General features: G+C 36.0%; 4 protein-coding genes across 5 annotated transcripts; 1 reads left to right on the top strand and 3 right to left on the bottom strand.

Moving 5' to 3' along the window:
- Window positions 1–363: 363 nt before the first annotated feature.
- On the bottom strand, window positions 364–2,573 carry LOC114723722 (uncharacterized). Its single transcript, XM_028909954.1, has 4 exons — window positions 2,413–2,573; window positions 2,077–2,195; window positions 818–913; window positions 364–588 (listed from the first exon to the last, which is right to left on the bottom strand). The coding sequence occupies exons 1-3, from the start codon at window positions 2,562–2,564 to the stop codon at window positions 894–896; spliced, it is 291 nt and encodes a 96-aa protein (XP_028765787.1). The 5' UTR covers window positions 2,565–2,573; the 3' UTR covers window positions 364–588; window positions 818–893.
- A 2,136-nt stretch (window positions 2,574–4,709) lies between these two features.
- On the top strand, window positions 4,710–10,293 carry LOC114723717 (phenylalanine--tRNA ligase alpha subunit, cytoplasmic). Its single transcript, XM_028909950.1, has 18 exons — window positions 4,710–4,950; window positions 5,331–5,453; window positions 5,609–5,701; window positions 6,165–6,221; window positions 6,429–6,484; window positions 6,626–6,718; window positions 6,882–6,972; window positions 7,232–7,269; window positions 7,372–7,410; window positions 8,117–8,193; window positions 8,277–8,361; window positions 8,473–8,569; window positions 8,861–8,957; window positions 9,242–9,313; window positions 9,444–9,510; window positions 9,597–9,722; window positions 9,921–9,975; window positions 10,183–10,293. Exons 1-18 carry the CDS (start codon window positions 4,804–4,806, stop codon window positions 10,234–10,236), a joined length of 1,467 nt encoding a protein of 488 aa, XP_028765783.1. The 5' UTR covers window positions 4,710–4,803; the 3' UTR covers window positions 10,237–10,293.
- Window positions 10,294–10,407: 114 nt separating this feature from the next.
- LOC114723716 (transcription termination factor MTERF2, chloroplastic) lies at window positions 10,408–14,366 on the bottom strand. 2 transcript variants are annotated; one of them, XR_003738259.1, is made up of 7 exons: window positions 13,669–14,366; window positions 12,739–13,147; window positions 12,317–12,532; window positions 11,989–12,096; window positions 11,220–11,494; window positions 10,712–11,138; window positions 10,408–10,596 (listed from the first exon to the last, which is right to left on the bottom strand). XR_003738259.1 is itself a non-coding variant. In XM_028909949.1 (6 exons), exons 1-6 carry the CDS (start codon window positions 14,328–14,330, stop codon window positions 10,940–10,942), a joined length of 1,869 nt encoding a protein of 622 aa, XP_028765782.1. In that variant the 5' UTR covers window positions 14,331–14,366; the 3' UTR covers window positions 10,408–10,939. The 2 variants fall into 2 exon arrangements, 1 of the variants encoding a protein (XP_028765782.1); XM_028909949.1 differs by having other exon boundaries at window positions 10,408–11,138.
- Window positions 14,367–14,949: 583 nt separating this feature from the next.
- On the bottom strand, window positions 14,950–18,851 carry LOC114723715 (probable LRR receptor-like serine/threonine-protein kinase At2g16250). The gene is made up of 5 exons (XM_028909948.1): window positions 18,791–18,851; window positions 16,697–18,700; window positions 16,441–16,569; window positions 16,015–16,037; window positions 14,950–15,736 (listed from the first exon to the last, which is right to left on the bottom strand). The coding sequence occupies exons 2-5, from the start codon at window positions 18,634–18,636 to the stop codon at window positions 15,183–15,185; spliced, it is 2,646 nt and encodes an 881-aa protein (XP_028765781.1). The 5' UTR covers window positions 18,637–18,700; window positions 18,791–18,851; the 3' UTR covers window positions 14,950–15,182.
- Window positions 18,852–24,654: the final 5,803 nt, after the last annotated feature.

Genomic DNA, 24,654 nt, shown 5'->3' with positions numbered 1-24,654 from the left:
CAAAGGCCAACGGAGCGATTCAAAACCAACAGGTCCAGATTTTGTCCACTATCCAAATCAATCTCTTCAACCGTCCAATTGAACCATTCACATTTAATATTTTATAAAATTAAGTTTATAGTTGATTTTATAAAATTTTAAATGTGCGCCGTCCAAAATTTTATCTAACAATCTATGATTAGAAAATGGCGAGGAAAAGGATGACATGTGAAGTTGAGATAAGAATTGAGACTTAAGCTACTCAAATTGTTAACCCACTGGCGGGGCTCATATCGTATGCGATGGCAAAGATAGAGTGAACATGCCAAGAGCAACATCATTCCCCAGTTTCGAGCACCAAAACAATCAAGCAAATTCCCATTCTGTCATCAAGTATCATCAATTCTTCATTATTTGATCGAGTTTCCTATTCACATTGTAGTCGAATTGTTTAGGATCCTACACTAAGCAGAGTCAATACGGTAGTTCCTTGACTTGTTTGGAGGAAAACTTTACTCACAACCAAGCCAAGAATCAGATGATCATTTTAGCAGCATCTATCTAAAACGTTGAAACAACTAGAAACCTCGAAGCACCAGTTCAACGTCCCTAAAGGAAACCATAAATCCAATAGTTAGGCCACTCCGCAACATTGCAGGAAACAGTGAGTGGAAGTGTTGTCGTTTGAAAACGAGAGAGAGAACTTCAAAGAGAAAACGTAATCAGCAGCAAGTCAATCACCAATTCTCATCCAAATAAAGAAATTCAACTGTGTAAGTCTACTATAGGTGATCCACCATATAATGACCAAAATTTCACCATTAGAAACTCTGTTTACCTCAAAGCGAGGCAGAGAAATAAACGACATTTTTCTCTCATTTTATCTTTCATTTTGAATGAATCCGGCAGGCTTGTCACAATGTTTTTTCAAGTCCTATACAACAAGGTACAAGAAAGTGTCAGCATGCAAATTAAGATTACATTGGTAAAATCCATACCCGAATGTCTAGCTCACGGTGCAATTAATACTACGGAGGCATATTGCAATAAATTATGCTAGCAATATCACACCATTATGCAAAGTATCTGGTATTTTTGCAAGTCTACATTTAGAATGTTGATATCATGGCAATGCGAAATATCTGGAAATCAAAACTCCATAATCCAAGGGGTGCAACGCATATTTGCAATTGTTATTCCAACAAGTAGGGTCTTAATTTTATGGGGATCAATATTGGGATATATGCAATTGGAGTAGCATCTCGAATATGGTGTGGAGATGCCAAAATACCAAACGGCCATTCTAAAGCTAACGTAGTATTAGAAATTAGGCTCATATGTAAACAGATGGAATTAGTTTTGCGGAAAAAGACTAACTCGTAATTAGTATACTACCCTGTATAACGGGTTCAGCTAATCATTTGATTTTGTCTTCTTTCCTTAGAGATAGCAGTTTAAAGGAATACAAATGCTTAAAAATGTCAAGGAACTACTGGACAAAACGACAGACAAGTCATAAACCAAGTGCATTATATTCAAAATTGGTGCATGAATAAGAAAACACCAGCAAAGTAAGAACAAGAAAATAGCAATGAGTTTTTTTTTTTTTGGTTTAAGAAAAAAACATTTTCCATCCCTTTGCAAATAAGATACTCTCAAACACGTTAAAAAGTAATTGCCGAACTGGCATTGCTTATCAATTTAAGAAGTACCATAAAACAACAATTATTCGATAAACAATTAAACATTCTTGTATAGCTGCATTTAAAGTTGTGAATAATTATACTCAGTTTTAAGGACGGCTGAAATACACTGGTTTCATAAATTTGTATATCATTACTCTGCCCTTAGGAGCTACTACAATTTATTTATTGCTATTTAGTTTTCCCTTTTTGCCAAAGCTATGTAATCTAGTTTTATGTCATGTCAAATTGAATCCTAAATTTTAGGCAACACTGCTTATTTCTTACTTTCTTAGGTTATGAATCACTTTAGTGGTCATATTTTCAGACTTAGTCCAATAAATATCCCTTGCTAGTTGAATTCTAGTTTCGTTACTGCCTGTAACTAGTAGAGACATAGAACTTAAAGTAGAACCTCGAGAAAGCCAGCTCCAGCAGGTAGAATCGGAGGCGATGCTGGAAGTGAGCCTAGCATCAGCAATGGCGGTATGAAGAGGCATCATAGACTCAAAACTTCCAAGTACAGACAAAATCCTACAACAACCATAACTCAAAATGAAAAATAAAATAAAATAAACCTTAACGCAAAAGTGCAAATCAATATGGAGAAAGGAGCAGTTGCAGCAGTAATAACGAAGTTCAGCTCTGGTCCATAAAGGTGATGTTGATATCGAAATGACTAAAATGAGCAGAGAGAAGTGAAGTGATGAAAGAAACTAGAGTGTGGAGTTGAATCTGAGGTTGTGTTTACCTTGAAGTGTGAGGGATGATCGTAGACGAACGCGAAGAGAACATAGCCGGTAGAGATGCAGCATTTTGGTGTTTTTGGATTAAGCTACTAGAACGATTACCGAAAGACCTTGAGCTTACCCTTAGCACTGATTTACAGAACGAAGAAGCCATTGCTGACTCAGAAATTCTGTTACACAAGCTGGGCGAAACAGGCGAGTGAATACCGGCCACTTAACCCTACCTGCCGGTGCGGAAGCAAAGTCTTTACGACGTCGTGTGCTCTTGTTCAAGTTGACTTTCAATCACCTTTTTTTGGGGCCAATTCCAAGTTATTATTTTTATTTTAGTTTTCCATAAAATTTGCCAATAACATGTTCAAAAGGTTTGTCTAGTGTAGTTACAAAACAAAGTAAATATGATGCTACAATTATTATTAATTTATATTTAATAAGTTTTCAAAAATTATATTGTGTTTTCTTAGACAAAATTATATTGAGTTACCATGATGTAAAAATTAGGCTGAGCCAGATGAGATATAATCGTCCTGTTGATAATTTCCCAAATTCACAAAATACTTTGCCACTTGTGATTAGAGCCGGTAATATGGGCCAACCCGCTGATTATGGGTTGGCCCGTGTCGGGCCTGAAGCTTGGCGGGCTGGGCTTTTTAGGATCACTTTCTGACGGGCTGGAATTTTTTCAACCGGCCCGCGAGGGTAACCTGCCAACCTGCCAAATTTTGTTTTTTTTTTAAATAAAACCTACTCAAAGTCCCAAATTCCTAAATACCTAAAATAAAACATGCAAATAAAAATTATAAATAAAACACGAAACCCATCCAAAGTTCCAAGTTTCAAGTTTCAAATATATCAAAATATTAAAATATGATTAAATGAACATGATATGTCCTTAATAATTTAACAAACATCTCAAATTAAAACATAAATCCAAATTAACACTACCACAAAGTCACAAACACAATGTCACTACACAAATCACTATCAAGTATCAACTATCAAGTGCTCAATCATCACTTATGAGCTAGGACAAAGGCGCAAAGCAAAGACAGAGAGCAGAGACTTGGGACTTGGGACTTGGGAGTTAGGACTGGCCGAGGGCGACTGGGAGACTGGGTCTGGGAGAGTTGGGAGTCTGGGAGGAGTGCGACACGCAAGCAAAATGTGAAAATGGGACCGTCTTAGTATTGCCGTGTTAGACTGTTGGACATGGACCGCTCATTGTTGTACTGTGGACTAGGCCAAGAGTGTAGAGACTGAGAGGCAAAGGGAAAATTTTGCAACAAAAAAATATATGGTTAAACGGGTTGGCATGCCAACCCTGCGGGTTAGCCCGCCGCGAGTTTGGGTTTGACGGTTATGGGCTCAAAACTTCCATTTTAAAACGGTCCTAATTTTTATCAACCCAACCTGCTATTTGTTGGCGGGTTGAGCCCATATTACCGCTCTACTTATGATCACAGTACTTAAATAAAAAACATTGTAAAGGAGGTAAAAATGTCAAATTATTCGAACCTTATGCCTTTGATTTTATTTTTATCCTTCAGAAAAACAGGAATTCAATCATCCTCCCCTCCTCTTTTAAAATTTATTTTTAAATAAAATTATTACTCAGACAGTTAAAAAAAGTTAAAAAGTTAATTTTTAAGCATCTCGAATCAAAACACTGCTCATACCATATTTTACATTTAGATCTGCCAATAAAAGTTCGAATTAAATTCGGTTCCTTTCGAATTTGATTCCCCGTACGGCCCCTTTTTCTGGAATTTGGACTATTCCTCTTTACTTTTTGTGATTTCAAATTTAAAAGTGTTTGGGAGCTCTAAAAAAATTTTAAAAAGTATTTTTGAGGTAAAACTTCTCTCACATACTTATATTGAATTTTGTAAAATTATTTCTAAAATTGTGATTTGATTTTCATTCCCAATATCCCCTTAATCCTCCTTTGGATTCAATACCCATTTTTCTTAACCCATGATTCGTATGAGAAAATTATATGGGAGTAGAGAAAAAATTTTAATGAGTTTAGTGGGGTCAAAAAAATGTAAGATAAAAGAATAAATAAAATTAGTTAAAAACTTTTAATCCTATTTCTTTTAATATTTTAAATGGAATTCATTAAAATTTTTCACTCCACTTTCCTAAAACCAACCATTAATTTAATCTTCTTTTCACCTGGTGAGCTGGGCCGGGCCTTATTGTTAAAACAGAGAAGCCGCGAATCAAAACTAGTGGAGTTTAATAGTTAAGTGGAATACCGAATATGTGCCCCATAAAAAAAGGTTAGATAGAATAATTGCAAAATCCGTCGGAGTCCGACCCAGTCTAGTTTTTGCCCTGGCCTGCGTTCTCTTCCGCGTCGCTGCAAAGGGGAGCGCAGAGATAGATTGAGAATGGCAGAAGAAGCAATCCTCAGTTACCTGGAAAAGGGCGAAGTAATTTCAGATTCCGGTGTCTTTGCTTCTGAACGTGGAATTGACCACAATGAGATCGTTAATGTCATCAAGAGCCTCCACGGTTTTGGATATGTCGATGCTGAGGTGCCATACATTTCTTCTTAGTCATCGCCATCTTTATGCTTCACCCACTGCTTCTGTATTCATGAGAGTTCTTGGTTTTCCCTGAAAGCTTGTCGCAATGGTTCTTTGTATAAATTACACCTTTCACTACCCATGATCGTTTACTTGCTGTTTTTGTTACATTTGTTACAGTGCAAAACTTAGCTTCGCGCAAGATCCTAAATTTAATGAAAAATAGTATAGGATATCGATGACTGTTCTGTACATTACTTTTTATAACCTTGTTTGCATTCGAAATGGTTTTTTTTTTTTTTTTAAATGGTTTGCACTCGAAGCAGCTTCTATGACGGGTTTATAGTTTAGATCGAATTTACCTTCGCGATAACCGTGTTATCATGCAGGACATTAAGAGGGAGACATGGGTGCTAACGGATGAGGGGAAGACATATGCTGCTGCAGGATCACCTGAAGTGCAACTGTTCCTGGCAATACCGCCGGAAGGTATCTCTAAAGAGGAACTTCAGGTTATTATTCCACACACTGAAGATTTATGATAACTTTAATTGTTCTCACTAATTAGTTTTGATAGCTCTTTTAGGGGATTGTATTGAATTTTCTATTTTCGTACTGTACCAGTAAATTTTGGTAAAAAAAACTGAAAGCTGGTGTCTCCTTGCAGAAAAAGCTAAACCCCGCTGCCTTCAAAATAGGCTGTGCTCAGGCTGCAAAGAATAAATGGGTGGAGTTAGGAAAACAACTTATATCCCGGAAGGTATGCTATGGTCAACTTGTTGCCTTAATCTGAAGATGGCCAAGTTCATTAGATTCTTCTTTTTCTAACTTGCCATTGTCATTGGTCATTAAGACATTCATATTAGTATCCTGAACCTAACTAAATAAAGCTACCAGTTTCACTTGCACATCTCTAAGTTTGTTTATCAGAAATTTTGCCTGTTAAAGTTCAATGTTGCTGCTTATTCGTTAGAGCTTTACTCATGCGTCTAATGTTCTGCTTTTTGTTGTAAAATTTGGTCGATGGCATTGCTACTGTATGGTGTCTGTTTTGTTCTATTTTTATCTCCTGTTCTATATAGTCCACCCTACTCTAAAGGAACATTTATATCCGGGTATGACATTGTAGTGACGATGCAAAGGATGCACCTTGTGCTTATTTGGCCTAGTAATGATTTTACTATGCACTAATTATTGTTGACAAGTCTATATTTTGCTGTCAGGTCCAACATGTGGAGGATAGAGTTAAAGAATTGCTTCTGAAAATACAAGAGGGACAGGTGGGTGTGCTATTGTGAAAGTTCCTGCTTACAGTTCTGAGTCAGTATCCTGTCTTTTCACCTACTAGGTCCAAGTGATGATTGGTTGTGGGCTTTAAGCTTGTCCCCCCCCCCCCCCATTTTCCTACTTATGTTTTCTTTCTTCTCAGCTTTCCTTTTCAAATTTGGATACCTCATTAAAAATTTTCCTGCATGCTGTTGATTCAGGTTATTGGTTCAGATGATATTAAGGCTCTCAAAGCCCGGAAGCTTATTGTTCCACAGTAATAATAATAATTTCCTTGCAGACTTCTAAATTCTTGTTGACTTAAGATTATTTGACCTTGCTAGAGAGCTTTCAAGACATATTACATTTGTTTTGATTCTGTATTCTGTTTTGATATGGAAAATATCTCATGATTTAGGACATGGAACGGCTACTCAGTGAAAAAGGGCCCTAACTATGCTCCGAGAAGAAAGAAAGTTGTCACTGATCTAACTCGAGACAATCTCCAGAGGTATTATTTTTAATGAAGGAAAAATATGCATTAGAACTTTCGCATTTAAACTGTTGCTTGTTGCCAGTGTCTCAGCAATATTCTCTTGGTAAAGTGTACGATTTTTCTATAGATATTTTTATTTTGTCTGAACTTCTGCCTTTGTTGTTTTGTTTTATATCAGCGGAGAGTGGAAGGAATTAGAATTCAAAGAGTACAACTACAGTGCTAAAGGTCAGCCACTTGAGGGTGGATACCTTCATCCACTACTGAAGGCAAGAAGATTGTTCCTCATTTCCTCTCCCCCTTCTTCCCCTTACTAATGGGAAGACGATGCATATCAAAATTTGTTACCATTGCCACCTTAATTTTGTTTAACTGTGAACGATGCCTGTACTTGGAATGTCGGTTTATCAATAAAATGTCCCAGAAAGGTTCCCTGTGATTTTTGTAAGGTAGAAATTGCTGGAGTGTGATCTTATTGGGGGTAATGTTCATATTTAACTTATTCTGAAAGTCATTGTCTATTTACAGGTGCGTCATCAACTAAAACAAATTTTCCTCTGCATGGGGTAAGCCTTATTATTGTCATGTGAAAGCTAATGTCTTTTCTGGGTAATACATTCAGTTTAATTAGTTATTAGTTCTGAATGTCAATCTGGTTTGTGCTACAGGTTTGAGGAGATGCCAACAAACAATTTTGTTGAAAGCAGGTAAGGTTTTACCCCGGGCTGTATCAATTCCATTCTAATGTCAGTTGTTGATTCATCACTACTGAAACATCATGTGATAGGTTTTGATTTTGTGGCTTCATATATCCAACCGGTATAATGTGATAAAGATGCTTTCATCATTATCTTTATGTACATCTTTTCATGCTGGAGATTTTAGTGACTTTTTGCGGTAACCACTTGGAGCGGGTCTTATAAGGTTTTGAAGCTCAGGTCACTATAGTTTAGATCTTAATGTTTTGAGCTTGCTGGCTTCTTTTCAGCCTATTCTCATTCTTTCATTTTCCTTTTCTTCGCTTATTGTTTTATTTTTATTATTTCATTTTTAATGGGACTACTGGAGGATAACAAAAGAATTCACAATATTGGAAACCAAGAACTGTGGCTTCATCCGCCAACAGCTAGTGTTGCCCCTCAACTTTTTTAGAACCCAAGAGGGTTTGTCTTCTATAAAGTGCGATAAAAATCTTCACTGTCTTAATATTTTAAAAGCAATGGATACTTTCTGAATCAAGTCAATTTATGATTATTGGTTCTTAAATTTGTTCTTTTCTTTTGATATTAAAATTCAAGAGATTGTACTCCTCATTTACATCACATTATTATTTTTAACCGTCAAACTAGAGTAGGCTCTGTGTATTTAAATAGCACCCAAATAGTAGACTGATATTCATGTTTCAATTTGTAGCTTCTGGAACTTTGATGCGTTGTTCCAGCCCCAACAACATCCAGCTCGTGATTCTCATGACACATTTTTTTTATTAGGTCTGTGAAACAGACTTTTATTATTTTTCTTTCTAACCAAATTTACGTCTTATCCTGATTTTGTGGCCAACATCAATTTGCAGCTCCTTCAACAGCAAAGGATCTGCCTGAAGATTATGTTAAGAGAGTGAAGGACGTTCATGAAGTTGGGGGTTATGGGTCTAGGGGGTATTACCTCTTGAACACTCATAATGAGTTCTCTTTATAGGTTATATAACAATTCATTTAGAAATTCTGCTGATTTTTCTGAGGAAAGCCGTGCAATTTGATTTCTGGCAGATATGCTTATGACTGGAAAAGAGAGGAGGCAAACAAAAACATCCTTCGAACACACACAACTGCTGTTTCCTCTAGGATGCTTTACCAGCTGGCACAGGTTCGCATCCAGTGTCTGAATTTATTATCATGTTCTTTTGTGTACATACAATTTTACTGTTTTGTGCTATTCACTCATTGAGGCATCATGCCCTACTATTGTCCTTTTTGCCATGATTTTTCATGAGCAAACTTTTCAAGTGACATTTATTAATGTTTTAAGCAAGTTTAAGCTATTTTGCTTATATGATTCGTTTTTTCCCCTTTTTTTTGCCATCAATAAAGTGATTACACTTTTCACGTTTTTCTCTAAACTAATGCAGTAGTTTTTCCCATTCCAATATTTTTGCAGAAACCATTTGCTCCAAAAAAATATTTCTCCATAGATCGTGTATTTAGAAATGAAGCAGTCGATCGAACTCATCTTGCTGAATTTCACCAAATTGAAGGTATGCATATATCTATCAGCTGACTTATTTCCTGGGCAAGCAAATTTTTTGCACATCAGTCAATATTGGGATGGTGTAATAAATTTTATTGGAAAGCATTTTAACCTCCGTACAAATTGGTATGTTCTTGGCACTGAAGCCGGTGCATCTATGCTCAACTTTTATCCCATCATGTAAAATACCCTTATCATCCTCTGGTCTAACTTCTTTTGCATCTGTAGATATACCAAAAAAGGTCATATGCTTATTTTTGCTACTCTCTACTCTCTTGCTTTTGGATTCAGGACTTGTCTGTGATCGAGGACTCACCCTTCGTGACTTGATTGGAGTTTTGTATGATTTCTTCTCACGCATGGGTAGTGCTTTCTTTTTTAACAAGCCTGTGTCTTTTAAGTGCGGGCGTAACCTGGAAAATTCATGTAGCCCGTTGCCAAGTTTGAGAAAAATAGAGTTTAATAGCGTTATTACCCGTGATATTGGGTTCAGGTATGACTAAGCTGAAGTTCAAGCCTGCTTACAATCCATACACTGAACCTAGCATGGAGATTTTCAGGTATTAGTTTGTCTTCAGGCAGTGGGGTTATTAGGTACTTCTGCTATTATTCTGGGAAGTTAACATTTGTCTATTCATTCCATCAGTTATCATGAAGGCCTTAAAAAATGGGTAGAAGTAGGAAACTCTGGCATGTTCAGACCTGAGATGTTGCGTCCCATGGGACTCCCTGAAGATGTGCAGGTTATCGCCTGGGGTCTTTCCCTTGAAAGGTTAGACAAATTTGACGCCCTTCATTCTTCATTAATCATTTTTCCAAAAGCCAAGATATTACGTGAAACTTATATTCTTGTGTTGGGGTCTCAGTTTTGAGGTAAAGAATGTAATGAACTGTAATATATTTAGTTATAATATGTTACTTGGACATTACTGTGTAATGATTTTTACTTTTATTTCCTCCTTGACGTCAGACCAACGATGATACTATACGGAATAGATAATATCAGGGATCTATTTGGACACAAGGTAATAACTTAATACCATTTCTTCATTATGTGTTCGAATAATTAAGAATTTAAAACAAAAAAAAAGGAAAAGAAATAAATGTTTGACTTAAATCCCTACTATGTGGGAATTGTCTAAAGCGCAGTCATTTCTTTCCTTTCCATCTCAATTTAAAGATACTTAAAAGCTTATGATGCAATGCCCTAAACTTGGTATTTTCTCTTGCAGGTGGATCTTGGTCTCATAAAGAGAAATCCAATCTGTCGCCTTGGAATTGAGTAAAACTCGACGTTTCTACTTTCAGATTGTCGCTTGTCGTTTACAATTTTTCTCAGATGTCACCTGCCTACTTGTATCGCTAGATTTCATCGAGACGCTGTAATTGATTGTGACAGCATTTTTGTACATCTATCCAGCATCTCGACGAGACTGTAGTTTATACGTAAATTAGCATTTGGGGCTCAACGACCAGGATCTGTCATTTTATTATTAATTGGATGTGTCAAATTACAGAAACAAAACATAAAGTAGAACCAACTATTCTTTGCAAGGTATAATTGAGAGTTATGTTCTTCCTTAATTTGAACTAATCGAATTGTTTTCCTACACGCGTTTGTGCAATATAGCTATATGCCCCTTCCTCTGAAAAAACGAGAAAAGGAATGACCAATCAGAAAAGGAGAGCCATACCAAGAAGAAAAATGACCATGCTCGTTATTATTTGATCTGCTCTGAGGAAGCAAAGTTATGAGCCTACCTCAACCATCTCATCGTTACTCTTCACCGTTTCATTAAGATGTGGGATCTCCCGTTCCTCCATTCTACTAAGAAGTTTCTGCACCATGTATCTCAGTTATGCTAAAAATGTATCATTTATCACCGGCATTTCTCTGGAGGGTGATGATTAATACATTTGTCTGATTATTTAGCTTCGCTTCACACAACCTCAACCAATAATTGATGTTCTAGAAAGCCATCAATTTGTTCATCTGTGAGGTTCCGTAACATCAGCAATCGTGTCTGCAGATAGCAGTGTTTGTCGCTTTCTAATTTTAGAGTCAACCAATTTCCTGAATTCTTCATCAGAACAAGCCAACATGTAACGCAGCTTCAAATTAATCCGATTTTCCACCAGAACCTTGTGCCTTGGAATAATTCGACCATTCAGAGAATAACTGAAAAACCTGACAACAATGAGGGGCTTAGCTAATTGAAAGACAAAAACCTACCAAGACTTTGCCTTAACTTTATCTTTCTAAAATTACCTTGGAAACTCGATGAGCTCTTCCAAAGGCCGGACCATGGTTCGCCGCAAATAACTATACTTGGGACGAAGGATATCTATGTTGTATCTGAGCAGCATTGGGAAATCCGCAATCATCTCACCCAGTTGCTTAAGCCGTATACCAAGTGACAGATAATATTTTACATTCACTTCAAGCTTATGCGTTATGCTGCATCCCAAGAGCTCAGGTCCCAGAGCAATAGCCTTTGCGATATCTTCATCGCTGACCCCAGCTTTGGTCATCAAGAATATGACCTATATGGCATTCAAATGAGCATTAGTCAAATTATGGACAAGTGAACTAATCAATTCACGACAGATAATAACTATTTGAAAGGATGTAGAGAGCAGTATCTCTCTCTCGGCACAAATCTCAATCAAACTCAAGTGTAACTAATAGGAAAATATAAAATTAGGGAGAATCCTAAGGTGGACCTAGTGCACATACCCCAAGCAAACTGTTATGGAACTTAAAGACATGCCACTAGATGTCCACCTCACAGTTGTATGCATAGATCTGCATACCAATTTCTTGAGAATCAATTATTGATAAAACACTGATCACTCTACTAGCACTGCTCCTACAAAGTCCTTAAATGGCCTTTACTAGTGAAGTCTTAACTGCTCTTGCCGAAAACATAACTTGAAGGAAGTCTTATTTTTCTTCCATTATTGACAGTGTAAGGAATTGGCCGAAAATAAAATAGATTATGGTGATAAATCCCAAAGCACAGATGAAAAAGACAAACCACTGGCCTAATCTTCTTGTAGAGGCTGTATGTGAGCAGAGTAGGAAACTTCACAAGCATGTTTCCGATTGCATCATCTCGAATCCCTATATCCTGAAAAAACTTTACCTGCATGATAAAAGAATAGGTAATCTGTCATCAGCATTATTATCAGCAGAAATCGTTTGAATAAATATATGTTTGAATCCGTCATACATGCACTAGGGAATGAGTAAGATATCATCATTCATGAGGGCGAATGGGGGAACCAACCCTGTGTAGCTGATATCACAAACCTTACTAGACTTCAGCTTCAAACATGAGGCAGATTAAAGTGGAGATGACATACCTTGGGCACAATATTTGTCTGCAAATCAATACAAAAAACCATTGGTTTGATCATAAGCATTCTCCTCATACCATCTCGGGTGACCCCATAATAATACAAGTACTTAGCAAGAGGCTTCCATCCTTCTTCAATGCTACATCCCATCAAATGAGGCTTAAATGCTAACAATCTGCCAACATCCTCACTTTTGAGCCCAAACTCCTTCAAGTAATTAACCTGGAAATTACTAAGAAAATGTCATAATTTGTGTATAAGCTTGCCAATTCTAAATATCTTAAATTAAATTTGAGAAAATTCTCTGCCCTCATGTTTGGCTTGGTCCTACTTCCTAAACAAGAAAAATACTGTAATTCAAAGCATATAATGAAGATATGTTCTGAGAAGTATCTTAGGCTTCATAAAGTGCATTAGAATCTAATTACCTTCTGATTCATTTCTTCTAGAGTATAGTAACCAAGAGCTTTAGGATAATCAAAAACCATTGTGCCAAAATCATGATTATTTAAGCCCATATCTAAGTAGAATTTCACACGAGTCTCTACTTCTTCCATGCTGTAAGATAGCAGTTGAGGACAGCGACTTATCACATAACCCATCCAATCCCTCCTGACTCCCTTGCTCTCTAAATACTCTACAATCCCATCCAGTTCCCCATTGCTGCGATCAAGAATATTATCTCCAGCATTCACAAGTGTAACCCCGAGAAATTCTCCTTTCACCTTTACTGACTTCAACCACTCAGCAAGACGTCTTATAGACTCAAGGTTTCCTCTTGACATCAAAATGAGCTTGGATATCCGATGATATGACAGTGCATTATGCTTCAACCATCTAGATTGAGGACAGACAATCAGTTGATGAGCCTCCAAATTGACCGTATCGCAAGCATTTTTCAATTACAAACCCATAACTTCTTCAGAAATAATTATAGTTCAAAAAAAAATCTTGAGCAAACTAATAATTTGGTCTCCGAATTGTTCGTCCCGTTCGCTGCCAAAGTGAATCTTGTAGTGCGTATTTAATCCTTAATAATGACGAATTAATTGTGTACTAACCATTTAGTCAAGTGACCAGAATGCTAGGAGGACCAAGACATAAAGAGTTTATTATCTTCAGTGCTCCAAGTTGAATAAGTCTAACAATACAGAGACCCCATTATTAGTTTATTCAATATGCTTCATGAAGTTTTTTTCTTAATTAAATCTTAAAATGATTTTCCGACCAAGAAATTCTCAAAATGATTCAAAGACGTTGATGCTCGATCCCATTAAGTAGACATGTTGATTTCATATAAACAAGCAAACAAACACCTTGCCAGAAACTTCAAACATACCAATTAGTAGCCCTCCTACCTGATAAGAGGCACAACTTGTAAGTCGTCTATGACAGTTTTGGCGCGTAAATTGAAAGTAGAATGCGAATACTGAGGTATTCGTTTCATCGAAGCGGCTTCAATCATGACGTAATCGATAAAACCAGTCAATCGATTGACCAAATTGGTAGCGTACGTGATTCCAAACTTGCCCTTTCTCATAGCTTCCAAAAAAATCTCTCGCGTCACCTTCCTTCGAATCTCAATCGCACGCATTATTATCTCCTCCTCGTCTGCATCTTCATCTTCCACTTTTTCTCTAAACAGAGTTCGCAGAGGCGGCAAAGAAGAACCCACATCAGGATCACTAGGAGATTGAACATAGATAGACCCAGGAAACTGAGGGGTTCTTCTCCTTACAAGGGAAAGCTCTAAAAGCTTAATCTTTTCTTCATCCGGCATGTTGTGTTGAAGGTCACCGGATTTGAGATTGAATGGCTGGGAATGATGGTTTTCTCGGTCGGGAGATAGTTGGTGAAGGAGAAAGGCGGTGGATTTGGAGTTCTGCTGGCGGAGAATGAAGTTCTGGGTATCTGGGCCATGTGGATTTTGGCAGTTGACAACGGTGAAAGTTGGGGTGGAGAGGGACTGGAGAGGGAGAGAGCATGGAGAGCGAAACTGGTATCTTTGACATGAAAGCATTTCCAAGGTTTTGAAGAACGAAGATGGCGATGGCAACGGATAAGGTTGAATGTCAATGGACAAACAGTTAGTTCGCTCTGTTCAGGCTTGGCGTATCAAATTTTCGTTAGTCTCGTCGGTCTCGTAGATAGAAAAGCGAAGATTGAACAAGCTCGCATGACCCCGACACCCCGCCTGAGAGGGCGTAAAAAGGACCAGGGAGCCGTATAAATATCTCGAATTCCAAATATTTGATATATATCTTAAAAGGCAGAGTCACAAAACTCATATCTTAAAAGGCAGGGTCACAAGACTCAGATAAAACTTTTAAATTACTTATTATCAGATTTTTAACTCAAATACAACATGCAAAAAAGATAACTCTTTCAATACAATTTTATTTTTGTATAGAAAGATGCTGTTTTCTTAGAAACAAAATATGATGAAGACTTGGTAATTCTACATTTTGTTCTCTTATTAAAATGGAAACGAGTTAAATATGCATCAAACTAGCAATATACGAGAAAGAACTTGAGCTTCGAAACCCTCGGCGCATATGAACGAAGAGATAGCGAATGTTGAACCCAAAAAAAATCTGATAAATCAATTAAAATTTAAAAATATATTTTCTACAAAATGACTTGAGACAGAACAAGGAAAAAATCAATTACATGTGAAAGAATTGGGGCTCGTCTACACATCACCAAGCAGCCAAAAAAAAAAAAAGTATCCATATCCACCGTGTCCCTCTTTGTACCTCTCGAATTTCTTAGTCCAAAACCACTGAAAATGCCCAAAAAAAAACAAGAAGAATTTGCATTCCAATTTCGTCTCCATCCTTAAATGTACAAAGGCTTGAGCCTTCCTCCGGTACTACTCGAGCTTGTCCTCCTCTTGAATGCTGCTAGATGGTTCCGGAACTATCTCATTCGAACGACGCCTCCGGGACGATGAAAGCTGGCCTTCTTCAGCTCTTGAACCAGAAACTGCCGGAACTACAGTTACATCAGAATTCTGACGCCAACTAGCAAACAGAGCAGCATTCCAAGAGCCTCTGGAAGAGGTTGTTCTCAGCCTTGCAGAACTGTAACTCTCTTCCCTTATGACTTTTAGTGGGTTTTCAAGAGCCTTGAGGACAAATCTCATCTGGGGTCGTCTCGAAGGTTTGGGGTTCAGGCAAGACCTCGCGATGATGGCCACTGCCCGCACTTCCTCTAAGAAATCCTCGTCGACAACCATGGATGGATCCACAATCTTGGTTACCAGATCCTTGTCATAAATACTAACGTAAGGTAGTGTCTGTTCCAACCATTCTTTTACTTGTGCATCACCGGATGCACCAATTCCTAGCTTCCCAGTTACCATCTCAAGCAATACTTTCCCAAAGCAATACACATCATAGGCATAAACTGCTGGTGATGATGAACCTGTTTTCACAATATGTGAAGCATGTGTTAAAAAAAGAGAACTGTTTTCTCAGTCAAGGAGCAAAGCCTCGCGCGTCATGATTATATGATAAGGGAAACTGACATGAATCTGATTCTTTTAAGAGCTGCATAATAAGCTAATAAATTTGCTGTATATGATGATGGAAGATGCCTACTTAAAATGGCATTATTAGATACACTGAGAATGCTTCATGTAATTAGGACAAAAAGCTGCTAACAAATCCACGTCAGCAATTAAATTGAGTAACTCTACTCACCTGATGAGCCTTGATCAGATGACCTGCATGCCCAAGCAAGATAAATGGGAAATTAGACAATTTTTAATGACAAATGCTATGCGTATGCAAATGTAGTACAAAGCTAATAAAAAGCTCACAATGAAGGGAGTCAAACATTTTAACTACATGCAATTTTACTAAGAAGGTATGACACCACACCAAACATAAGCCTATGCTGACGGAAATGATTAATCAGAAACAGATGTGAAGGGTAACACCCCAAAATTATAGTGACATGGTCTAAACATGTCAATGAAGTAAAATCTGACAGGTAGTATGACATTTCTATCATATTTTCCAATAAACAGCCAAAAGGATCAAATCAAAGAGAAAACAACATATTAAGAAAGATCTCTCGGACATAATGAAATTCATAAAAATAAAAGTTGTTAGTAGAATACTTACTGGGGTAACCGTAGCAACCTTGAGATTCTCCTTTGATGAGTATCCCCTCCCTGAGTGCAGGCTTCACTTAGACTCCCTAACCGGACTTCATATTTATCATCTAGAAGTACACTGGTTGCTTGAATATCCCTGCAGTGTCCAAAATACAGACAAGTCACTCCACTCATACTGTTTAACTTAAACTAATGTTATGCAAGCCCTATATGTCTTTTGGAAGAACAAAAGATTCAACTTTCAGCTAGAGGCAAATCCAGACCTGTGAACAAAGGGTGGATTGCATTCATGATGAAGAAAACACAAGGCCTCCGCAGTTCCAATAGAAATTTTCAATCTTGTTATCCAATCCAAAGACTGCAATGTACCATCTTTATGTGTAGTTTCTCTGTTGCGCATGCAATTCAATAAGTCCCCATTTGGCATATGTTTATAAACCAGGAACTTCTCTTTGTCATTTTCTAAGCAATGACCGAACAGGGGAACCAATCTTGGATGAGAAACTTTACTGAAAAGGTCCAATTCTGACATGTAAGCATTCTCATTTTCAGTTGAACGCAAATCAATCCTTTTTATCACTACAGATATCCCACTTTCCAAAACACCATTGAACAGATCGCCGGTGTGACCGTGTTTGATAAGATTTGCATCACTGAAGTTGCCTGTAGCCTTGAGCAATTGCTGATATGTAAATGAGTCTCCTGCTTTTGATAATTCTATCAATGCATCAGTAGGTGCAGGATTGCCTCCAGCAAGAGCAGCACCCACACGAGCTCCTGTATTATTTGATTTGCTCCGCTTACGAGTGCGCAGAATTAACAACACCAAAACTGCGATCAAACCAACTCCACCCAAAATTCCTGCTAGTATAAATTTTCTTCCATTGTTCTTCCCAGAGCTCTCTGCTGCACGAGGTCTTGTCATGTTTGCTTGCCCAAAATTATGAAAAGAGAGGCCCCTCCTGGAATAGAATGAGAGGCATTCTTCTGTTGCCCTTTGATTTGATACATTTTGCAGGCAGTTACTACCCAGTGATGCATTGACTGCGAAATCCAGAACCTTGCCCTCAAAATAATTGCTCGACAGATCGATGAAACTGAACCTTTTGAGCAGAGGAGTGATGCTTCCATAAAATAGATTATGAGAAAAATTGCCCTTGACTGTAGGAGTAGCATTAGCAGAAGAACTAGAACTAGGAAGCACACCATTGAACTTATTGCCGGAGACATCCACAAAGCTCAATCTTGGAAGATACCACAACCTATCAGGCAAGGCCCCAGTAAAATTATTTTGTCTCAGCTCTATGAACTGCAACTCCGATGTAGTATGAAACGAATTCTCCGGCAAAGGTCCATCAAGAATGTTGTTCCCAAGCTTCATTCTCTGCAAGCTCCTCAACCCCATTAAATCCGGAGGAACCAGACCGAACAAGTAATTATCACTTAGATCAAGGTCAACTAGGTTACTAAGATCCCCAAGTTGAGCAGGTATAGAAGAAGTTAAGCCATTGTTGGAAAGATTCAAGTATTGTAATTTAGAAAGTGCCCCAGTGCCTTGGGGAATCGAACCGGATAAATAGTTGGAAGAAATGTCGAGGAAAGAAAGATTCCCAAGAAAGGCAAAAGAATCGGGCAAGGATCCTGAGAGAAAATTCCGGGAAAGATCAAGAACAGAAAGGGCTGAAAGTTGACTTAGACTATCAGGAATGATTCCAGTGAGGTTATTATCAGATAAATAGAGAGTGGTTAGGCTTGTTAGATTCCCAAGAGTAGAAGGAATTGCACCAATGATGGAGCAATAACGAAGATCAAGCACTTTGAGTGAAGAAAGCTTTTGGCCAAACCAGTGAGGAACAGGACCAGGAAGAAGAAACTTGGACGCATTGAAGGATTGCAGGAAAGTCAAATTGGCTAAAGCGTCAACAGAGAATTGTGGGTTTTGCCTGCCAAGTCTTGTTCTTCTAAACCCAGAAATATTGACGCCAGTGACTCTACCACTCTCACAGCGTATGCCATTCCAGGTTAAGCAAGGGTCGGCTTTTATTGGCCATTCCCTGCTTCTCAAGCCCAAGGAAGATCGAAGCTGAAGTAGGGCGAGTCTCTCTGCGGGTGAACTCAGAGGCTCAAGCTGCTCAAATGTGAACTGAAAAAGCAACAAGAACAGGAACCCAAGAGACAATATGTTTCGCCGATGATCCACCATGTCTCAAGATCCAAACATTCTCATCTTGCTCAACTACGCATGACTTTTGCGTGCATATGATCGTCTGCAATAACAATTAGGGGAACGTAATACAGGATAAGACATTTCTGTCTCTCTAACAAGAGGAAGGAAAAAAGAAAGAACAAGCTCTTACCTCAAGAAAAAAATGCCTGGTCTTCAATGTATCTCTGCTCTTTCCCTACCTATTCTTTTCTCTGTTTCTGACTGAAGACAGGGGAAGACGGAAGTTTTGAATTTGAGGAAACTGAAAAAAAAAAAATGAAAAGTTGGTCCGAGAAAATAAAATTTATGGAGTGAGCATCAAGCTTTGGTGCTCGGAGACTAAAGAAAGAACCCACGATTCGCGATTGAGAAGCACCCACTCCTAGAAAAACAGAAAAATTAAAGAACGAAGGAAAATGGTAGGAATGAGAAAAAGAAAGAAATGGAGAGAGAAAGAGCAAGAAAATGCAATGGTGTGTGGTTTGTAGGGCAGAGGGATGAATCAAAATGGGAAGTTGAGAGACTCTGACACAGTGATGGTGGGAGTTTGACCTCCGTTAAAACCGCCTGGTCCAGCTAAGCGCCTAAGCCCACACAGCAACACTATCGTCTATCTTCCATTTCTCCTTTCTTTGTTTTCTCTTTCTTTCTCTTTTATGAAATCTAACAATGAAGGTGGTAACTGTAGGTAGAAGACGACTGGCTGGCAATTTTATGGTCGCACCAATAATTCTACCTGTAACTCATCAATAAGGTGCAGATTGCGTTTCATTTCACTGTGGAAGTAACGGTTTGATATTAAGTGCATTGGATTTTATGAATAGCTTAAGATGCACTACTCTTGTATTTAATATATAGGAATTAATTATTGGACTGATATTAATTCTTAATATAAGATCTAATTGTTGAGTATCTTTCATATTCATTAATTTTTTTAAATTATTTCTATTGATAATCCCTCTATCCTAATTAAGTAAGAGAGGGAAAAAAAAGATTAAGAAATATGACTATGCTATTTTAGAAAACACATGTCATGTTTCTTATAGTACTCCTCCGGTCTTTAATATAAGGCCCATTTAACTAATTTAATTAGATGAAGGAAGTTAGTTAAGTATAAGAAAAGTGACATATTTTTCCTAAAATATCATAATCATCTTTTTTATTACTCCCTCTCCCTCTTCTACTTGATTATGGTTGATGGAGTATCCATAGCGGTAATTTAGAAAAAATTGATAAATATGAGAAATAGGTCTTATATTTAAGATTAAAATCAACTCAAGAATTAGATCCTATATTAAGGACCGGATGAGTAATTAACTAACTTATATGACTTTTTTAACCTAATCAAATTAATTAATAGGTCTTGTATTAAAAACCGAAAGAGTATTATGCAGTTTAAAACTTCTTACTAATTTATCTTCCCAACACACGTGTTTTCATAATTAAAATACTCCCTTCAGTCTTATATATGAGTTTAATAACTATTTTATAATCTTTAAAAAATAATTAAATTAATTATTTATAATAAAACATGTTTTGTTTTTTGAAAGATCATTACTCTATTGATAGAAATCTCCTTTCATGTTGGCCAAAATTTTTTTTTTTTCATATATGCAATTAATAAAAATAATTCATAAATTTGAGGAAGAGGTCAATTTGAATACACACACGCATGATTTGTAATAAGTCAAAGTTGTTTTATCTGAATATTTTCATAAAATCACTTTGGTTTCGTTAAGATGTCATTTCGTCAACTGAGGAAAAGAATTGCATGTCATGATGAATCAATGGTAAGATATGGGGATGTTTGGCATTACGGCTTGTCCATTTGACCATTTTTAATTGTTTGACCATTTTTTCCATCAGATCCAAGAATGGGAAAACGGTTAGAAATCTGAAGGCTTTTGTGTTATACGCTCCATATGGGGATTGATAACACACTTTCAATTATTAATCCTTCCATGGTCTTTTAACGAGACTTAAATAATTAAATTGCACAAATTAAAAATTTGATTAAAATTGGTTAAGAATAATAAACATGTTTAATTTATGGAGAGTGTATGGTGGAAGAGGCTGAAAGGAAAAAGATGTGAGATAGAACATATGAAAAAAAGAGATAAAAAAAACATATAATTGATAATAAGTAAAAATTTAAAATAAAAAACATGTCAGACATCCAAACATCTCCCATGTATAGCTTATGAAAATGGTCAATCTCTTGCAAAAAATGTAAACCTAAAAAAAAACAATCATACGGGAATGAATGTGAAGTTTGCTGGACTTAATGGTTCATGGGCTATTTTATGATCTTAATTTTTTGGGATCAATATTACCAACTTGTATGTAAAGTATTAATTCAATAGTAACCCTCCTGACCATTTACACACACTATCTCTAGCGTTTAATGAAATTAAATCTTATACTACCTCCAGTCCTTAATATGAGACCTCGTTTGATTTTATTTTGGTTCTAAATATAAGACCCCAATCCACTTTTGTCTTTCATATTTATTCATTTTTTTCAAGATAGTCCTTTAATAATAATAGTTATAGATAACAAACTTGATTAGTAAAGATATTTTAGGAAAAATAACATATATTCATTATAAAAAACTAACTTAACTAAGTTTCTTAATCTTTCCAAATTAGTCAATTGAGTTTTATAATTAGGACCGGAGGTAGTATTGAAGATGGAAGGTTGTATATAACTATAAGATAGAAATAATCAAGTGATAAAAACTTGGTTAAAATCAATTAAAACAATATATATTTATAGAATATTTTTCTTAGAATGCCCTTTTTTCAGCTTTCAAATGCCTTTATTTATAAAGAGGGAAGGTGATAGATGTAATGAGTAAGAAAGAGAAGGTTTGCCAATTAATATAGTGATATAAATATCATTGACTGGATAATATGGTGAAAGAGAAGGTTTACATTTTTTTTCCTAGAGTGAGAACATGAATATGCTGGATTATATTGGTACACATAAATGACAAATTAATAATTAAATATTTATTTTTTGTTAATTTTATGTGGAGATGATATTTGGATTCCATTATTTTTTTGGACCATTGAAAACGAAGAGAAAGAGCCCAGATTTGAATAACTGTATGGTGTTTATGAGAAGGCGTAACAGGAGGGGAAGAGAGACTAATAATATATTAGTGATTAGTGAATTAAATTAATCTAAGGATTTTGTCAGACTAAGTGAGACTATCATTATATTACAAAATGAGTAAGGGCCTGTTTGGGTGCTCCAAAACCGTGGTTTCAGAAGCACTTTTCCGCAAAACGAGATAACCTCCTCCATATATTTACTTTATAATCCGTAAAAGTACTTCTGAAACCATGGTTTGGTTTCTATCCAAACACTCCTTAAATCACACTAATTAAACTAATGGTTAGTGTATTCTTAATTTCACATGCCCCGCTGCTTTAGAATCTACAGATCCACATCGGATCTCATCTCATTACACCACTCTTTTCCTGTTATTAATTATTAATTAATTCAATAAATCATCGTCTCATCATCTCACTTGATCTTCTGACATGCTTGTAGCGTAGGTAGGAGTGTAAAATATTTTTCAAATCAAGTCATAGTGTTTTATTAAAATTTATAAAAAAAATTGTATTAAGAATTAATGTGTAGTTATAATCTTATAAATAAGATGGAATGAAGTGGTATATTCCTCTGATCCTATTTATAAGATATTTTCAGCATATTTTATATAAACCAAGAAAAACCTTAAAATGCATTAACTCTCAATTAAAATATAATAATTTTTCAACTTTACTCATATTTAATATGTATACTTTTTAAAAGAAATAACTACTTACACTATAATAAATAAAAGATAAAATAATATATTTATATTAAAAATTTAATGAAATAAAATATGAATAGGACTAAAAATATTTTCTTTGCTTTATAAATAAAAGTATTAAATTTTGAAGATCTTTTATTTTACCCAAAAAAGGAAAAAACAAAAGCCTGAACCTATCTGTGCCAAGATATAATTTAAGTTTCTTTATTGTTTAAGATGTGACGGAATTAGTCAGTAAGACCGATGGAACATCTTTGAAATGATTGTGTGGTCCTCGAGAATATGCAGCTAAGTTGGGAGCACGCCCCTCAATTAAGGGTGTGTTTGGCATTATGTTTGAGAGTCCAAATTGACTTCTCAACCGGTAAAAGCTAGCTTATATGAAATGGTGATGTTTGGCTCAGCGATTTGGCAATTTGACTTTCTGCCTCAAATGAGCTTTTTCTATAAGCTACATCATCTTACTTTTAACGGTGAAGACCATCAGTATGGTAGAGAAAACTACTGGAGAGCATTTATTATTGCACTTTAAATTCTTTGCCTTCCTAACCCTCTTTCATATACATATTTCCTCTTTGAAAAAACGAGAAAGAATAGAGCTAGTGGCAAATGATTTATATACACACACATATCCATTAAATATATTCAATTAAGTATTTCAGTATTTTTTTCAATTTCTTCATAATAATAAATTAATTTCTTTATTTCTAATAATTTTATTTTTAATATTTTCTTTATAATTGTCACATTATATACATTTAATATTAAATATATATATTACTTAATAAAATTTATGTCTTTTTAATCATTTTGTATCTAAACTGACTTTTTTATTAATCATCCAAACAACTTTTAATTTCTCAAACTGACTTTTTTACAAAAGCCAATCCAAACATAAATCACAATTTACCATCTGACTTTTACCCAAAGTCAAATTGCAAAAAAAATTACTTCTCCACTGCTAATCCAAACACACCCTAAGACTTACATGATTAGCGTTCTTTTGTCAGCTACGGCCTCAAACATTTCTTCGGGATTTTTTTACCAGAAAAAAAAAATTCTGCTCACTAGAGAATGTTATTGGTGTAATTTTCCTTCGTTTGGGCGTCGAAAATCCAACCTTGACATCGAGATTAAAAAAAAAAATCATGATCTCGCTAGGTGATTGTATAGTGGTGAACCCCCGAATATATAATCCATCTATGTTTTTACCTATTCAGGAAAAAAAAAATTCAACGTCACAGAATACTTTTTTTTTTGACCAAAAAACGTCACAGAATACTGAGTGCATCATTTATATGAATATTTATAAGTACATTTTATATAAATTAAAACAAAACTTCTTTATATACTTATTTTATATTTTATAATTTATGAATTAAAAACTACTTATACATTATTTTTGAGTTATTTGTGAAAGCTGTTTCGTTGACTTTGATGATATATGCTTTATTAAAAGCAGTGAAGTCCGTGGAAATTCTGATTATTGTTCATCGCTTTCATAATTTAATGCCATTTACAACGTTCCCAAGAAAACGGAATACCCGTATAGGGTTTATTTGGGTTCACAAACTTTGTTGATAGGGTTTAGTTATTATAGTTTATTTTAATATCTCCCCCCCCCCCCGGCGGCGAGTGACGCGGTTATTATTATGCCTTCCGTAGATCTCACGGGGTTACATTTAAAAAAGTCAGTAAAGAAGTATTTGGTGCGAATTGAGCTACAAGCCCCAATTTATTTAAGACTTTTATAATAAAAAACTATGTTGTTGCTTGTTACTAATACTTAGTAGTATCAAAGAAAAATGATAAAATAATAATGGTAGGAGTTGCGTTATTTTTTTCCATATATTTTCTTTTTTTAAGGTATATGTATCTTTTTATTAGAAGTAATCCTATTCGAGATATTGTTGGGCAGTAAATGTGAACACCTTTCTGAGAGGGAATTCGAATCTTGGTTCATCATATTAAGAGAGACTTGTCCCTTCTGCTAGACCCAACCTCCATTAGTTTTTTTTTTTTTCAAATACAGAAGATTCGGGTTAGGCTATTGTTTTCATGTGAAGAAAGTCTCATTGTTTTACCTTGACAGAGGTACTGGAAGATTCAAAATTTCCATTAAAAGCCCAGTTCCTAAATAGCTATCGTCTCGTTTCGGCCCAAACAGAGTTACAGCTACGGTACAATTAATG

The sequence above is a fragment of the Neltuma alba genome, unplaced genomic scaffold (genome assembly GCF_004799145.2).
Source record: "Neltuma alba isolate B1F8T4 unplaced genomic scaffold, ASM479914v2 tig00012151_pilon, whole genome shotgun sequence".
NCBI lineage: Eukaryota > Viridiplantae > Streptophyta > Magnoliopsida > Fabales > Fabaceae > Neltuma > Neltuma alba.
The sequence above is the reverse complement of the archived record's forward strand: the minus strand, read 5'-3'. Positions and strand labels throughout refer to the sequence as shown.

Excerpts from the sequence above, each read along its gene's own strand:
- LOC114723722 (XM_028909954.1), bottom strand. The coding sequence starts at position 2,564 with ATGGCTTCTTCGTTCTGTAAATCAGTGCTAAGGGTAAGCTCAAGGTCT. Across the intron at positions 2,196-2,412 it reads ATCATCCCTCACACTTCAAG|GATTTTGTCTGTACTTGGAA; the intron begins GTAAACACAACC and ends TGGTTGTTGTAG. Across the intron at positions 914-2,076 it reads CTGGAGCTGGCTTTCTCGAG|GACTTGAAAAAACATTGTGA; the intron begins GTTCTACTTTAA and ends CTTGTTGTATAG.
- LOC114723717 (XM_028909950.1), top strand. The coding sequence starts at position 4,804 with ATGGCAGAAGAAGCAATCCTCAGTTACCTGGAAAAGGGCGAAGTAATT. Across the intron at positions 5,454-5,608 it reads TCTCTAAAGAGGAACTTCAG|AAAAAGCTAAACCCCGCTGC; the intron begins GTTATTATTCCA and ends GTCTCCTTGCAG. Across the intron at positions 9,976-10,182 it reads GGGATCTATTTGGACACAAG|GTGGATCTTGGTCTCATAAA; the intron begins GTAATAACTTAA and ends TTTCTCTTGCAG.
- LOC114723716 (XM_028909949.1), bottom strand. The coding sequence starts at position 14,330 with ATGCTTTCATGTCAAAGATACCAGTTTCGCTCTCCATGCTCTCTCCCT. Across the intron at positions 12,097-12,316 it reads AGACAAATATTGTGCCCAAG|GTAAAGTTTTTTCAGGATAT; the intron begins GTATGTCATCTC and ends TTTATCATGCAG. Across the intron at positions 11,495-11,988 it reads ACAAGAAGATTAGGCCAGTG|GTCATATTCTTGATGACCAA; the intron begins GTTTGTCTTTTT and ends AATGCCATATAG.
- LOC114723715 (XM_028909948.1), bottom strand. The coding sequence starts at position 18,636 with ATGGTGGATCATCGGCGAAACATATTGTCTCTTGGGTTCCTGTTCTTG. Across the intron at positions 16,570-16,696 it reads AATCCACCCTTTGTTCACAG|GGATATTCAAGCAACCAGTG; the intron begins GTCTGGATTTGC and ends TGGACACTGCAG. Across the intron at positions 16,038-16,440 it reads AGGTTGCTACGGTTACCCCA|GTCATCTGATCAAGGCTCAT; the intron begins GTAAGTATTCTA and ends TTGGGCATGCAG.